We start from the raw sequence: 16,056 nt of genomic DNA on the forward strand, positions 1-16,056 counted from the left end.
TGCTGTCCTGGCTTTCCTATTGAGCTGCTGTCGAGTGTACGTTTCCAATCATTTCTCCTACACTACAAAATCTTGTTTCAATACGAATACTTTGTTAAACTTTTAATGTCCCTGTTGAGTCCCAGTACTAATAGACCGTCTCCATCCCATCGTATGAGTCCTGTACTGATCCCCGCCTCATCCTAAGACGAATCTAGTGGCGACCATTGACCCCATTGGCGTGATACCCATTGCCATGGCCATTGGACCTCCCGTGACCATTGCTCTCATTGCCATTACTCCCATTCGCCCCGTCCCAGACATCAAACAGCACCTTCTTAGACACAGGGAACGCCTCCCAGCTCCCGCCGTCCTCGGCCAGGAACACGGGGAACGCCCCACCAAACAGCTTGGTCTTGATCTCCCCCGCGGGCCCCACGGCGCGCCGCACGTTGGGGCACGACCGCGCAAAGGCCCTCAGCATCGCCGCGCCCGCCGTCGTCACGATCGCGCGCCCCAGGCACTGGTGGGGGCCCCACCCGTGGTGGATGTAGGTCTCCTCCGGCCGGTCGAGGCGGATCTTGCCCGGGTCGGGGAACTTGGACGGGTCGCGGCCCGCGGTGATGAAGTCGACGAAGAGGCCTGCGCCTGCGGGGAGGGCGGTGGTCTGCCCGCCGTCGTTGAGGGGTGTGTTGTTGGCTGCTGCGACGCGGAGGACGCCCGCGGCAGCTGGGTAGAGTCGGAAGCTGGGTGGTGGTCAGGGGTGTTAGTACAGATTTGCTTCCCCTTCCCAGGGTGTGTATATCTCGGCGTGATGCTGTCGGTTACGGAACGGACTTACCCCTCCAGAGCGTACTTCCTCAGCTTTTCAAAGGCTGTCGGGGAGCTGGACTGGGCGAGCGCGACAATGGCGGGCCAGTGGTCCTTGTAATCGTCGGACATGTATATGTCGATGAGCTGTGCCCACTAATTACGGAAGTGCGACAGACATTTAGTGATCTACACAGAACAAAAGACGACAGAGGCAGAATCATGACTTACCGCCGCAGCCTGCGTAGCAGCAGCCGCCGCCTGGGTGGGGACCAGCTCCCAGACCACATCCTCGACGGACTTGCCGCCGTCCAGGAGCCGGAGCACCATATCCCTGCCGAACCCGGGGATGTGCGGGACCTCGCCGCCGTGGCCCAGCAGGCCCATGAGCATCTTGATCAGGCCCGGGTGGTGCCTGGCGCCCTCGACCACCCTGCGCGTGACGTTTCCCAGCGTCGCCGCGTCCTTGGAGGCCTCGACGCGGTGCTTGTACGACTTGGCCGTGTCGAAGTCGAGGAAGACGTACTGGAAGAGGCTGGCCTGGGCCTCGTAGATCTCCCGGGCCGTGAGGCCGGGCCCGTGGCTGTGCGGGTCTTCCTTGAGGGGGAGGGCCAGGAAGCGCGCTGTGAACATGGCGTGGGCCAGATTGCCGATACTTGCCGGGAGGCATCACGGTTAGCATCGCACAAGCTTCTACAGGATGCTTGGATGGTCTGGGCTTACTCTTTCACAATATCGATCTGGTAGGTCTGGTTGCCCAACTTGCGCTTGTTTTTGTGGATGAGGTCTGTGGTGACGGTCTCGTAGAACTTCCTCACTTGCTCGAGGGTGTCCTGAGGCTTGTACATCGCTGCGTTGACCTCCACGCGCTGCTTGGCGTTGGCGGGCTTGTCTCCCGAAAGCATGTAGTCGTGCCCAGTGAGCTGATAGGTATGCTCACCCCCTGGTTTGATCTGTTAGCACATTCCAACAAGGGGAATATGGCTATTCACCGCCGCGTAATGGATTAGGAAGGACTCACATGGAACCTTGAAGCTTTGCTGATTGTTGAGGACGTTGATGACACTCTTGTAGCTCATCACTGGGACAGGAGGCGGAATGAATTGGGGCTGCTTGTAGTCCAACTTGATGCCGTGGGGCAGGCCGTTTTTGTGGAAGATCTCCTGCGTCCTACCAGGAGTACTAAACGGATACATCGCATAGACACTGTTGTTTCGGTACCAGCCTGGGAAGGCCCTCATCAGCAGCTTGTACATGACGCCACCGCCGGCGACGTCGTAGTCAGACGCGACCTCCTTGAACCTGAGTTTTCCATGTCAGCCATCTTGCAGACACTCGCTCACTGTCGGCGTACTTACCCGAAGCTGGTCAAGCTCTGAGGCCCATACTCAAGCGCGTAGAACCGATCTCCGCGCACCAGAGTTGTAGCATCTGAGAGAATAGCCTCCGAGATGGTGTATCCGGGGCAAAGACCCGAGCCCGGGGAGAATTGCGGCTTTGCCTCTTCTGCCATGAGACCCGGGTACAACTCGATGTTGTCGGGGTGGCCGTACAGAGCCTCCACTACATTAACGGTCAACTATCGCGCAGCTCACCACTGGGCCTGAGAATGACTATCAACAGCAGGGTATGAAACTTACGAGCCTCAGCAATTCCAGGCTGGGAGTTCACCTCCTTGAAAGAGGTGAAAGGCTTCAACTTGAAAAACTGGCGGAATTCATTCAGAGACGCAAGGCCCCACTCGCGGCCCTGTCTGATACCAAGCATTTCAACGGCTTTCAGGGCGACAGGCGTGTTACGAGCGCCAAATGCTCCAGAAACAGTGTCCGTGGCGGCCGTTAGTATGCTGACCAGATCAGAATCCTTGAAAGTCCCGTTCACCCTCTTCAGGCCGTTGAAAGTCCATGTCTCGGGCTTGTCTTCAGGTACATGATCCCTAAACCATACGCGTAACTTTGCTCTGATCACCGCCGGGCTAACAGTAGCTGGAACCGGTCAATCTCGAGAGCGTCTTCGTAGAGTTTAGATGGTCATTCAGAGATGCACTTACTGGGGTCTATCCCTGGAATGATCTCCTTGGCGATGAAGTTGTTAAGCCACTCCTCGTCTTTGTTACTCGTGGTTGCGTCTAGTAGAGGATATCGTTAGTCAAAAATCGAGAAAGAAAATCCTCATGCTATTTTACGCCGCATCTAGCTCGTAGAGTAGCTGAGCCATGAGCACTGAGCTGCTCATAGCTTACCAGCCGTGATCATAGGGACTTTGCATCCTAATTCTAGGGGCTCTTCAAAGTAAGAGAGTGTTCTTACGCCATCTATAGACGAAGTTGAACTCCGCGGAGACCTGGTTGCCTAGACCCCTTGGAGTCCCGTCCGGGTCGAAGACGTTTCTGAAGTTCTCTCGCGGATCCAGCTTCCAGTCAGATGCCACAGGATTATCATTCAGATTCAAGATAGTGCGGAGATAGTCCCCGAGAATGATATTGACGTAAAGGCCGCAGGTAACACTGATGGGGGATTATACCGTTAATAACGCGAACAATTCAGTGGTAATTTTGAAGTCCTTCACTCACAGTCTCCCAGTTTGGAACAGGTCGTTGTCACGCTTGGCCAATGCCGCTTTGTATGGCTCTGTGTCAGCCTTTCCCTCGGGCATGCTGAATCTCCCGTGCTCGTTGATGGTGGCGAGCTCTCCGACGATGTAGTTGTGGAACCTGTTGAACGTGATCAACATGGCACAGGCCCCAGGGGGCTGGCCGATAAGCCGTCCTTCCGCGAAGGTGTCCTTCTTCAACATCCCGTCTTTGAAGGCCCTCACATAACTCTGTTGTTTCTCATCATGACCGTAGAGTGGACCGAGATCGAGGTAGCTCGAACAAGCCAGGTTGCTGCCACGGGTGTTGAAGATGTCGTGGATGATGATCGTTGCAAAGTGGAAGAGCGAGGCCGAGACCTTGGTGGGACTCTCCCTGGCAAGTCCGTCTCGGCGCAGGAGCGCTGTAAGATGTCAGCCACAAAGGGTCCAACACACCTGGCTGCATGGGATAAATGGTAATCTTACTGTCGAAGATGAGGCCCGGGTCGGGCAAGTTGATATCCCGCGTATGAGTGGGGATAACACTACGGGCATAAGGCGAACCGGTAGCGCCCAGCTGCGGATACATGATGTTCTGTTCAGGGGTCAGCACAGGGGCAAAGAGGGCCTATAAGGCCTAGCAATTCGCGCCTACATTATTGCTGCCATCCGCAGTCCTGTACTTGAACTCATCTCCCAAGAACGACATAGGAGGATGTTGGAGGCTACCCCAGAGGTTCTTGATGAATGCCCCGCTCAGATCATTGCGAAGCCGAGAATCATTTGGCAGTGATGCTGCCAGCTGAATGATTCCCTCATACTATATAGCAAGACCAGTAAGCAGCAGTCCACCGCCCAACGCGTCAGCTGGCCCTCGGGTGATACTCACAAGGAATTTGCGATCGTCAACGACTCCATTGGCAAGGACAGTCTGGCCCAAATTACGGGCGAGATCGATATTGGCAGCCACGCGTCCCGCTTGGCTATGTATGTCCTCAGCTGCGCGGAAAGCAAGCCCCATCAGGTTTGAAGTCTCACGGCGAGGTTTGGAAAGGTCGAAGGAAGCCATCTTATCATATGTTCTATCGCTTTGAACCCAGCAGACCAAAGCGACATAAATTCATAGGGACGCTAAAGACACCAGGTACGTGGACTACCACTTGCAATTATATTTCCTGGTCTCTGTCCTCAGCAAGTAGTTGTCACATGCTCAATGCAGATGGTACGTACGATGTGTGGCCCGCATACCTGCCTGTGTAGCAATCAAGACATGTGACAAGCACTCCTAGCATCAGAACTAAGTGCAGCAGGTCGTATTCAGAACAAAGGTCCTGGATGATCCGCACCGTTTTGAAGACTCCTGTTCAGTAATATTCGGGCCCTGATTGGCGGATGTGGGTTTGTTCTAGGAGGCTGACGAGTAAAGGGTCCTGATCAGGACAAAGACATTCCATCTGCCATTGCGGAGCTTGTCCTGTAAAAGCCAAGCGGCTTTGGCCGTGGGCCGGTCCGGTAACTGACGGCTGACACCATCACCTTCCTTCGCTTCTCTTTCATTTGGGTTAACTTTACCGAGTACCAGGGTACCTGGAATTTCCTTGGTTCAATACGTGCAAATCTCATGACGCTGTGTAAGTTGTGCAATCAGGGACCCTTCTTATCAGCTCGACAAACATTTCCGAATTCCATCAAGCTTCGGATGTGAAAGCCAGCTCCCGAACCGCGCGGAATGGCGCTTGAGCTAAACGACATCCCGTGACTTGTGCGACCGACGACAACCCTCGAGCATTGCCCCCTCGTGCAAAGGGTAATGTTCCTAGCTCATGAGACGTAACAAGATGGGTGACCTAGAAATTCACACTTCGATGGGCGATGAAAGCTCATTTCTCTGCGGAGTATAGCCTCAGTCCCTCCGTTCCAAAGGTCCGCTTTCGACAGCCCACGCTCAACAGAGACCTCTTGTCATTCGCTCCCCTTTCAGTCCATGGTGCCCCCAGGCCTGCTCGACCCAGCTGGGGAACAGGTCCTCTTCTCCAGATATCTTCCGCCCTGAAAAGTGTCACATTTACCTCATCATCCACTCTCAACCCAAAAATCTACCACGAATGAGAATATGTTGAAGGTTTCCAAGCAGGGAGGTACCTTCTCAGCAACGGCATCGGCCTCTTCTTATTGTGCCATGCGACACACGACTTGTCCTCAAACTGCCCCAGTCGACGAGGCTTCTCTAGTAGAAGGGCGCGGGTCATCGTCCTGAGTGCGGTCCTTCGTGATGGGTGCTGGACCGCCGTTGCTTAGGCTGCCGCTCAAATCAGCCGACTGTTCCCTGCCCAGCAGAGCAAAACAGTAACTTAGCCGCACAGAGAATACTCACCTAGAACTCGGGCCACCACCATCATACAGCATACCCTTCTCCTCCCGCTTCTTGCGCTCCTGCTCCATCTTCCTCTTCCTACGCTTCTTCTCCGCCTCCGCGACAGCCTGAGCATTGGTCATCTTCCTCTTCGAGCCGCGGTCCATCTCCTTGACCTTCTCCAGCGCAAGACCACAGACACACCCCAGCCCCTGCTTCAGCCGCCTCTCAATCTCCACCTGCTCCCGCCTGTCCAGGCACTCGAGCGTGGCCTTGTGGCGGGACCCGCGCTTGTACGCCATCAGCTGCCTGTCGTCGTAGTCCAGCCAGTCGTTCTCCTCGTCGCTGTGCACGAACTCGACAAAGAACCTGTTGATCACCTGCGCAAAGACGCGGTTCTCCCCCGGCTGGCGCTTCATCTTGCTGTGGATGCACTTCGGGAAGCGGCCCGCCTGTCGGAAGATGGTCATCGAGGAGTGGAGGCACGCGACGTCCATGGAGGCGTTGTCCATCAGCGAAAACTTGTCGGCAAACGGGCTGTGGAGGACTACCGTGGCGGCCACGCGCGCGCGGTTGCCGAGGATGGGGTGGTTCAGGTACGCGCGGGCCTCGTCGAGGCTGGTGAGGACCTGGCCTCTGGGCCAGACGTCTTTCTTGAGCCAGGTTTGCTCGTCGACGCCCTCGTACGACAAGTGGTTGTCCTCGTCGCTTAGCTTGACGCGCAGTGACTGTGTCTGGCAGTGGTCCATTTGGGGGAAAACAAACCACATCCAGGTGGCGGGCTTGGGCTTCTGGTGGCCCCCGCGGAAGGCTGCGAGGACGTTTTCGAATGCATTCCCTTGATCTTGTGCCTTGATGAATCGCTCGAGGTTGAATGGGTCGTTGTCAACCTCGACAGCTGACGTGGCTGGCGTGTTTGGTGATGTGAAGAGCGGAGAGGAAGACATTGTCCTGATCGTTGATGGAAATCTACTGGATGTTGGAAATTGCTGCGGTAGTCACTGCTGGGAGATAAGTGTCGGGTTCAGAACGAACGAAGCCCTCAACGAATACCAGTGTTGTTGGTTGTATGTAACGGGCTGGCCGGCGACGAAGCCATAGAGTAAAAGTTTGCCGTACCTTGAATTGTGCCATCCTTGGACGAATTTTAGTAGTTAGTGATGCGAGGAATTGGCAACCAGTGGTAGTCACTCATGGAACCTTGGAGCTCCATGGACGGTTGCCCTGTTTGCAGACGAATGGGTCAGTCAGTGACTTGTTGGCGAAGCCTCTCTGCTGCTACCGAACCTGACAGGTCCAGCTTGTGATACCTGGCGAACTGTTCCAATGGAAGGTTTCCGACGACTTAATTTCTTCCTCAAATACAACTCAGCGATTTTTAAACTTGAGCTCCCCAGATGTTGGGCTGGTTGGCAGACCAGTCAGTATCTGCCCAAGTGCACAGCCAGGTGTGTGCCCTTATGAAGGCATGCTTAACAACCAAATGATTCACTAATGCATAAAAGCCCTCCATTTAGCAGCCCTCCATTATCATTTAGCTTCCCTTGTGATGCTCTCATGCTGACTTAGATGCCTTAGAAGGGCGGCAGGTGGCTTGTGTGCCTGCAAATTTCAACCCTTGTGGAATCATTCAATCAGATCAACCGGTTGTAGATGCTTCCATTTTGATTTTATATGACCTATAGAAACCCTACCTAACCTCGTGATACGGCCTTGGATGAGGTACGTTGATACTTGCCACTTGCTTGCAACCGTAGCCTAGTGTACATGATCTTGTATGGTGACGGACCCGCATGCTAACGTTAATTCACTTGGGCTGCCCGAATTCATTCAATGACATGGGTACTAACAGCAGCTTGACGTGGGACATGTGATGATTTGGATCATGTTTATTCATTGAAAACGGATACTAGCACCCGCAGAAACGGAGGATACACCCGTACATCACTCGCGCCATAGCTGCAACTGTTCGCCCACCTAAACACCCAACGCCTACACACCCAACACCCAACACCCATACACCTAACACCTAACTCCCACGCGCCCACCACCTATAACGCAAACTACAGACACCAAGAACGTCGTTCGAATGGCTTCTCAAGTCCCGCATGGCGACATGGGCGGCCAAAATCTTCACTTGAATGCGGTACCCGCCAACGCCAATATTTTCCACCACTTTCTTGCGATGCCTGTTGAGCTTCAAGACACTGTTTGGGAAGAGGCCCTGGAGAGCCCAAGCGTGTTGTGCTTCACAGTGAATTCCACCTGGAGCCCCGAGGACCAGACACAGTAAGCAATCTTGGCAGTTTTCCCACCTTGTCCGTTTCTAGACTGGACCTGTTGCAATTCTAGACCAGTATCATTACCCCTTCGATTTGCTATCAGATCTGCCTCCTCATGGAACACGGGATGGTCCAAGTGCGATTGAAGGCCGCCTCATGTCATTTCCACCCTACCACACCTTCGTTCTTCAAAAGACTGACTCCCAGACCTTGCAGGATCATGTGCTTCACCCCTGATGCACACGCAGAAGCCTCCACTCATCATCAATGGGCCCTCCTTAGAACGTGCCGTGAAGCACGTCGGAACGTGCTCAAGTTCCTGACCGTATTGACTCTCTACCGTCCCAACCCATCCGACGGTAAAATCACAGAGTACAAGATGCCATTCGACTCGGAAAAGACCTGCATGTGCGTTGACGGCTGGGATGGGCTCGGCATGAGTCCCGAGAAAGTAGGCAAGGCAAAAGGCCTGGGCTTTGCGAGAGACGTCAAGCGTCTGGCGTTTGTGGTCCACGACAAGGCTTTCAACGACGGAAAGTTTTGCCTGGTGCCCCTGGCCGACGGTATACGCCTCAACGACCTTCGCGGATTGGCCTTTCTTTTTCACAACTCCCTGCACGTCTCTGGAGTCACCATGAGTTCTATGAAGATCAGGAAGCTTCTGGGAGATGAAGCATTTGCGTCTCTTTTCTCATTCCAGCCCTTCGTCCAGAAGGACCTGGTAGAGGGCTTCTATCTCACAAAACCACACTTGGAACGCTCCGGAATGCTGGATCATGCCTTAATGTCAGCGTTTGAGGGTTGGAACGACAGGATTCGGTCAGCACTTCATCAAACCGGCCTTTTCAGCATTCTGGAGAAGATCAACCAGGCGTACACAATTGAGCTTTGGAAGAGCTGTGATCCCGATCGCTATGTTCTTGCAGAAATCGATGGGTCGTGCAACGCAGTATCCTATCTCCTAGAGCAAGCAAAACGCGAGGACTAAAGTGAGGGAATGGAGAGGAGTTTTGTCTGCTACTCTTGGTGCAAAACATGGATGGAGAATTGAAAGTGTGCGTCGTCCTCGATCAGGGGCATGGATCTGTCTTGGGGCTGGCAGAGCGATTTGGGGAAGGAGACAAAAAAGAACGTGGCTGCTGGGATCCACGGTGGAAGCTGAAGTCATATCATGACTTTTATGGGCATTCCTCCATGTGTTACACTGAGACGGACACAGGTGTATTGATCGACGAGGCGACGCAGACTTGGCTTCTAGAGGAAAGGTTTCCAGTATTCCTAGCCAACTTGTCAATGGTCACCAGAATCTCCACAGGTTAGGCAATCGCCAGTGTGTACAGGCCGCTTTCATCCCTTCTCATGCCCTTCTGCCCCGCGGAGGTAGCACTGTTTCTGCAATAGGTGCTGGTGATTTTCTGTCATGGAATGGAACTGCTGCAGAATCGTCCGATCATGATCTACCTTGATGTGCCTGCCGCAACTGGTTGAATGGTTTAACACTTCCATACCCAGCTCTCCTAGAGCCGTTGAACAAGGCAAGCGCTTAACTAATCTCAACCTTCAACTTTTCAACGGCAAGTTTGCGTGCTACCTCCCTCCACAGGAACGCTTCCTCAACAAATGAAACTCTGCTTCAGTCTCCTTGCCCAGGTTGATATTCGCTCTGAGCACCTTGTGAGTTAATCTCTACACTCGCGCGTCATCTTGTACGATGTCCAGTGAATGGCGTCGCTAACACCAGCTTTGCATCTAGGTGGCCCGATGGCAAGCACCACCATGGACAAGATCGATGCTGGCGGAACCGACGACCACAACGCCGCCCGGTCCTCCTCCTGTCCCCCCGCGGTCGGCAGCAACATGGCCGGAAACGACATGCTCGGCGACAATTTCGCCGCATACAAATCTCCCGAGAGTTACATTCCCAGCTACAACGCCTTCGAGAGCTTCCTTCATGGCAATTTCGTCGCTGTCGACAACCCTCGCGAGCATGACGCTTGTGGTCACGAAGCTCCTCACCACCAAGCACGTGGCGACCAGGCACGTGGCGACTACATTCTGAACGACCACAAGGTTGGCCAGGGTACACCTGAGCTTTACATAGGAGTTGGCGATGTGCATGGCCAGGGCAAACCTGACACTTACATGCAAGTTGACGGCGCGGGCGACGAACGCACACCTGGCAATTCTCTTCTCAATCCAATTACGATCCATGGTAATCTCACCCTCTTAATGCCACCGCCATGATCATGTAAAGTACTTACACCAATGTTCTTGCAGACATCATTTCCCTGTACAACCGGCCTCTGAAATTTGAGGAGTCTGAGGAAGTGGCCCTTGCGATGAACGCTGGCCCAAACGACACAGCCCCGACTCAGATGCACAAGTTCATGCGGCTCCCCACAGAAATCCGTCTGATGATTTGGGAGATGGCAATGGAAGATGCGAAGGAACCCGACCTCCCCGTCTTCAAACGTTGCGTTCAGCGATTCCGATTCAACCTCGCCTACGACGCCCGAAGGGTCAAGCCCGGCCAAGACAAGTCGCGAGGATGGGTTGCTTGTTTCACGCCCCTGCGGGTCAACGCGAACCAGTCCTTGAAATTCCTAAGGGCCTCCGTCGACAGCCGTGCCCTCCTGCTTCGCAAAATGTCAGTCCTGACGGTTCACGAGCTGCCAATTGGCGCCGATGGCCAGTACATGGCTCCACGCAAGTGCCACATGCCGTTCAACTTCGCCAAGGATGACTTCTGCCTGGAGGGCATCACCCATGGGTTCGAGGAGGCCGAAAGGAACAAGGCGGACAAGGATGCCGTCTGGGACCCCGAGAAGCTGCCCCTGGCTGACCTTCTGGACAACGCCCTCGGTCTTCGATTTGCACCGCGCATCAAGCGCCTATCCGTTGTCCCCCAATCCGTGGATGTGGACCACGGCTTTGATCTTCGCCCTTTCATCGAGTCAGTCAACGGACGCAACATGGCGGTGCTGGCTAAGCGATTCCCAGCTCTGGTGACCGTCAAATCCGTCATCCCACAAAAGCACAGGCCATGTGCGAGCAAACTTGCGATTTCTCCTTACCCTTGCTACTTTCTGTGCAAGGCCGCTAGCCTCAGAGGCAAGAATCAGGGTGGCCCGTCCGGAATGTCGAAGGAGGATCGGGAGGCTCTGTACGTCGCTGCCTGGCGCCGAATTTTCGACAACCAGTTCCGCATTTGTTGTAGATTCGACCCCCAAGTCAGAAATTGTGAGCGGGACGTGACTCTAGGCCGTTTCGGTTGACGACAAGGCAGAGTGGGCGGAGGTACTCCAATATTTGTTCGGCACACAGAATCCGCACCTCAAGCTGAGCAGGGAGCATTGGCAGAACGAGCGCTGGCTGGTAATCTCCACCGAAGTTGCTCTAATGATCTCGCCCTGAGACTCTTTCACAACAGTGTCTGCTTGCTCCGAAAGGGCAAGGAAGAGACATTGATAATTTGACTATTCAGCACATGCAATTTGGATTTCAGCCTCAACCCGCAGCATCAACAGAAGATTGATTGGGGTTCTTGGATGCCATGAGCTCCTGTGCAAGAGATTTCGGCGGGTTTGGCAAGGAGAGTCTGGAAAGATTTGATGCAGGATTTGATAACTTGTGGGCGGCCGCATGGTAGCGGGGCAAGCTGCATGCAGTAGGGATGGGTAAAGAATGGTCATGGATGCAGGCTCCGTCTATTTTGACATGCGTCTATTCTTTCTACATCCAAGCCTGCTCCGTTCTCAACGAGTGCACAATACTTCAAAGCCACTCCTGCAACGCGATGAGTCAGGCTAGGGGGAAAAGGCATGCAGTGCTGAGTCTTTCGCACAAAGTCTGAAGGGCGAACTCTGCCCTGTTGATAGCCAGAGAACAGAGGCATTGATGAGAGGCAAGGAAATCCAGCAGATAGGTTTGTGCCTTGCATAAATCAAAAAAATTAAGTCCATCGTCTCTGAAGTGGTCTCTCCCACTTGCGTGTTGCACCTTCTCTCTACACGTTGCTCACTCCATCCCTCAGCCAGCCTATCTCGGTCGGAAAAATGTTCGTTGCACTGAGCATGTCAACACATGGTCCAGAGAAGTCGTAAATGCACAACATTTTACTGCAAATATGAACAGGAATACACCACCCGGTCGAATTCCTCATCCAAGCTTATCAGCCCGGCGTTCCCGCCATCATGCAATGAGTAGACGGGATGGCGACGGGTGGGCCCTCGGCGAGGAGAGCCGAGAAATACCACCAACCAGGGCCGCCGCAGCCCACCGAAGCTGAATGGCGCCATCGACACCATGCTACAAGGGAAGAAGCGAAGTAGCATCGCTCGAGTCGCAACACCGCACGCCAGCAGCACTCGCTCATGGGAAAAAAACGCCCTATCATTTCGGCGGACCTTCGGCGGACAATCACGACGACTGACAGGGCCGCCGTGGAGACCACTCACGATGTCGACATGTCTTCCCTGCGCGGGTGGCATGGTCTTGTTCACTTGACTTAAAAGCGCACCGCTTCCGCGGAATCTTGGCTCGGGAGGAGCATCCGAAGCTGCAGGTCGAAGGCTAACCAGACTCCCATCTTGAGACTGAGTGCAAATGCCGACGATGAGTCTCCGGCAGCTGCCCCTCCTGGGCATGGCCCTCTTCGCAGGGCACGGCGCCTGCAAGGGCCCCTTCCTGACCCAGGTGGACACCCAGACCTGGGTGTTCGGCAACGACCTGTGGAACGTCACCGAGGGGAAGACCTACGCGACCAAGCTGTTCTCGAGCATCCTGCCGGGCCACGACCTGGTCGGCGGCGCGTCTGGGCACTACGCCGGGATGGGTGAGACAACCACGGCCCTGCCATACCAAAACGCCCCAAGACTGACGGTATGAAACAAGACGGCGAGAACAACTTCGAGTGGACCAACGCCTCGATAGTCTCCCAGGGGGCAGACCACATCGACATCGCCTTCTCGTCCACCTGCGCGGACCTGCACTGGGTCGTCTTCGAGGACCTCCAGGGCGCGTACCAGTACGTGGTCAACAAGGCGCTGCCGGACCTGCAGATCATCCGCACGCTGTGGCGGCTCGACAACGAGACCTTCACGCGCGGGCGCACCCACGTCAAGGACGAAGCCCTCCCGGACTGGGCGCTGTACGCGGGCGCGACAAAGGTGCAGGACGAGACGTGGGAGCTGGCTGATGGGTCGTACATCACCAAGTACGACTGGGTTAACTACGTGCGCGACCGGGACTTCTATGGGGTGTATGGGCCTGGTGTCGCTGGGTCGTGGTGGATTCACCCTACTACTGAATATTTCTCGGCGAGCCAGCTCAGCCAGACTTTGACCGTGAGTGTTGCATTCTCCAGCTTTGACTTGTGCGTGTGGTCTAACACGTGAGCCAGGTCCACCGGGAGTCGGCGACAGGTGACGCTGTTCAGCTCAATGTCTTCCAGGACACGTCTCATTTCCGCGTCGGGGCCGACACCCACTCACCTGTGGGAAAGATCTTCGGACCTTGGCTGTGGTACCTTGTAAGTCTGCTGTAAATCGCTCGGCGCAACAAGTACCGAGGACTCGGTCTAATCAAGAGAAACGACAGAACAATGGCTCCGTGGAAGACGTCGCTGAGCGCCGCAAGCAGGAGCTAGAGAAGTTCCCATACAGCTGGCTGCCGGACGCGGTATACCACAGCCGCGGCGAAATCACGGGCAGCCTCCGCCTGTCCGACGGCCGCCCCGCGTCGGGCGCCTCGGTTTTCCTGGGCGACACGGACACGTCGGTCCGGCCGCTGGTGCAGGGAGACAACTACTACTACACGACAACAGCCGCAGCAGACGGGTCCTTCTCTATCAGCGACGTGCGCACTGGATTGTACGGGCTGTACGCGTGGTCCAACGGCGGCGACATTGCAGACGTATACACTAACGCCACAGTGACACCTATCACCGTCGATGCGGACAAGACCACGGCGCTGGGCGAGGTAGAGTGGGCTTTGCCAGCTGGACGCAAGCAGATCTTCCAGGTGAGCGAGTTCGACAAGAAGGCGCTGGGCTTCAAGAACGGCGGGCTGCCGTACCAGCACGGCGTGACGGAGGAGAGCCCCGCGAACCTGACGTTCCGGGTGGGCTCCTCGGACGCGGCCGAGGACTGGTACTACGCCATCTCAAAGCTGGGCAAGTGGACGATCGAGTTCGAGGTCGGCGAGGCGGACCTGGCGGCGCACGCCAAAGCCAACGGGACCGCCGGTGCTCTGCTGAGCCTGTCGCTGGCGGGCTACTCGCAGAGCACGGCGGTGGACGTCGACGTCAACGGGCACGTGGTCGGGACGCTCAGCAAGGACGTGCTGACGAGCGACCCGGCGCTGTACAGGTCGGGCAAGACGAGCGGGGAGTGGAGGTTCGTGCAGTACGAGATCGACGCGGGCGCGCTACTGGTGGCGGGGGCCAACACGGTCGGGTTCACGGTGACGCGTTACGTGCAGTGGCGCGGGGTCCTGTGGGATAGCATCATCCTAGAGTGGCAGAACAAAGAGCTGAGATAGGGCACAAAGGGGACGAGGGACATGACGACGTCACTCGGCGGGGTGATCAGCTGCTGCATCGAGTTAATCTATTGAATCTATGCGATGAACCCGCTTTTCTCCGGGCTGGTCTCCGTTATGGTCCCGTCGGGGAGAAGATCATGCAGGCACCAAGATGGAGCTTGGAAGCCTGGAAGTACAATAGAGGCAGAGGACAGTACAGATTGACTTTGTGGTAACGCGAGTATGAAACTGAGGCGAGTGAGTGGTGGAGTAGAGGCAACAGGAGCACGCAGAGCAGCACGCAAAGGACGCACGCTTTCTGGACCTAGCCCGGCCAAGGGTGCCACTGCTGCGCCACAAGACCTTGGTCGGGCTGCATGATTGGCCTGGAGGCGGAGTGGACCCACACCTAGCTGCGTCACTAAGCATCATTAATGGCGTCGCGGAGCCTTTGCTCCTGGTAAGCGAGACCGATTGAGGCTTGATTTGATTTGCATGTGCCACACGTCTTCCTTACTCTGTACTTCTCGACCCTTGGACAACGTCGTCATACTGACAGAGTCGAGGCCGAGAAGCTTCAGAGGGGTGATTGGGACCGAGGGGCAACGCCCACAACCCCACGCACGTCATGGCAGCAAAACAAGACCAGATGAGGCAGCTGGGCTACAGTAGCCTGTGACTCTCGAGTGTGACGAAGCAGCATGTGCCAATGATCCCATCAGTCTAGCCCATTCAGCAGTGACTTGAGCCGCTCCCAAAGAATACAAAAAGGACGCAGATTCTCACTTCAGTTTCGCTTTCCTACCTCTCTCCTCCATCATCAACTACTCCAGGCTCAACTCAAGTCAATAACACAAGCAACACCAACACAACTCAACCAAACGCACACAAACAAACACAATGGCCGACGCAATCAAGAACGCCGTTTCCTCCGCCTCTGAGACCGTCCAGCAGGGCATCTCCGGTGTCTCCAAGGAGGGCAACAAGGAGGTTGCCAAGGACAGCAACGCACCCGCCGGCACCCGTGCTGAGGCGGCCAAGGACGCTGTCAGCGACAAGGCCTCCGAGACCACCCACAGCGTAAGATAAGCCCCTTCAAGACTTCTAGATGTGTTGAGAATCAACTGCTGACATGGCTCGATTACAGGTTAAGAAGTAAGCGCTTCGACCCGACAGCCAACTGAAAGCATCGAGTGGGAATTTTGGGCTGCGAGATAAGCAGATATCATCACTTTAGCGATTCCAATTCAAATCCAGTGATACCACCAAAAAAACATTTTCGTCCCGTCGTAGATTGTGACATTTCCACGCTACTGTGAAAGTCCACTGCATACTGATTTCCATGTGTCTGTTGACGCCCATGTTCCATAGAATAAGGGCATTCAACTTGCCTGAGGTCATGTTTCTCAACACCGCATTGATTAATCTCAATTAAACTTATCCAATTCTACAGACGTTTCCATGCCTCCCAACCCAATTTCATGTCATTTCAGAACGCCGTGGTATTTGTAGAAGGTATTTGCATGGATGAGTGGG

The 16,056-nt window shown here is 55.1% G+C and overlaps 6 protein-coding genes across 6 annotated transcripts; 4 read left to right on the plus strand and 2 right to left on the minus strand.

Annotated features, from left to right (window-relative positions):
• Positions 1-193: 193 nt before the first annotated feature.
• Positions 194-4,432, minus strand: INS49_003357 (uncharacterized protein; the record flags this gene model as incomplete). The annotated part of the gene is made up of 13 exons (XM_043164151.1): positions 194-725; positions 821-945; positions 1,021-1,444; positions 1,513-1,732; positions 1,811-2,091; positions 2,148-2,352; positions 2,430-2,774; positions 2,840-2,917; positions 3,099-3,295; positions 3,362-3,785; positions 3,850-3,958; positions 4,019-4,183; positions 4,253-4,432. The coding sequence occupies 13 exons, from the start codon at positions 4,430-4,432 to the stop codon at positions 194-196; spliced, it is 3,285 nt and encodes a 1,094-aa protein (XP_043018916.1).
• A 1,301-nt stretch (positions 4,433-5,733) lies between these two features.
• Positions 5,734-6,663, minus strand: INS49_003358 (uncharacterized protein; the record flags this gene model as incomplete). Its single annotated transcript, XM_043164152.1, has 1 exon — positions 5,734-6,663. One exon carries the CDS (start codon positions 6,661-6,663, stop codon positions 5,734-5,736), a length of 930 nt encoding a protein of 309 aa, XP_043018917.1.
• Positions 6,664-7,805: 1,142 nt separating this feature from the next.
• On the plus strand, positions 7,806-8,986 carry INS49_003359 (uncharacterized protein; the record flags this gene model as incomplete). The annotated part of the gene is made up of 2 exons (XM_043164153.1): positions 7,806-8,005; positions 8,215-8,986. The coding sequence occupies 2 exons, from the start codon at positions 7,806-7,808 to the stop codon at positions 8,984-8,986; spliced, it is 972 nt and encodes a 323-aa protein (XP_043018918.1).
• A 788-nt stretch (positions 8,987-9,774) lies between these two features.
• Positions 9,775-11,412, plus strand: INS49_003360 (uncharacterized protein; the record flags this gene model as incomplete). Its single annotated transcript, XM_043164154.1, has 4 exons — positions 9,775-10,210; positions 10,276-11,161; positions 11,216-11,228; positions 11,323-11,412. The coding sequence occupies 4 exons, from the start codon at positions 9,775-9,777 to the stop codon at positions 11,410-11,412; spliced, it is 1,425 nt and encodes a 474-aa protein (XP_043018919.1).
• Positions 11,413-12,612: 1,200 nt separating this feature from the next.
• INS49_003361 (uncharacterized protein) lies at positions 12,613-14,538 on the plus strand (the record flags this gene model as incomplete). The annotated part of the gene is made up of 4 exons (XM_043164155.1): positions 12,613-12,832; positions 12,892-13,343; positions 13,400-13,528; positions 13,597-14,538. 4 exons carry the CDS (start codon positions 12,613-12,615, stop codon positions 14,536-14,538), a joined length of 1,743 nt encoding a protein of 580 aa, XP_043018920.1.
• Positions 14,539-15,420: 882 nt separating this feature from the next.
• On the plus strand, positions 15,421-15,679 carry INS49_003362 (uncharacterized protein; the record flags this gene model as incomplete). The annotated part of the gene is made up of 2 exons (XM_043164156.1): positions 15,421-15,600; positions 15,668-15,679. The coding sequence occupies 2 exons, from the start codon at positions 15,421-15,423 to the stop codon at positions 15,677-15,679; spliced, it is 192 nt and encodes a 63-aa protein (XP_043018921.1).
• Positions 15,680-16,056: the final 377 nt, after the last annotated feature.

This window comes from Diaporthe citri (assembly GCF_014595645.1).
Source record: "Diaporthe citri strain NFHF-8-4 chromosome Unknown scaffold_10, whole genome shotgun sequence".
Classification (NCBI taxonomy): Eukaryota; Fungi; Ascomycota; class Sordariomycetes; order Diaporthales; family Diaporthaceae; genus Diaporthe; species Diaporthe citri.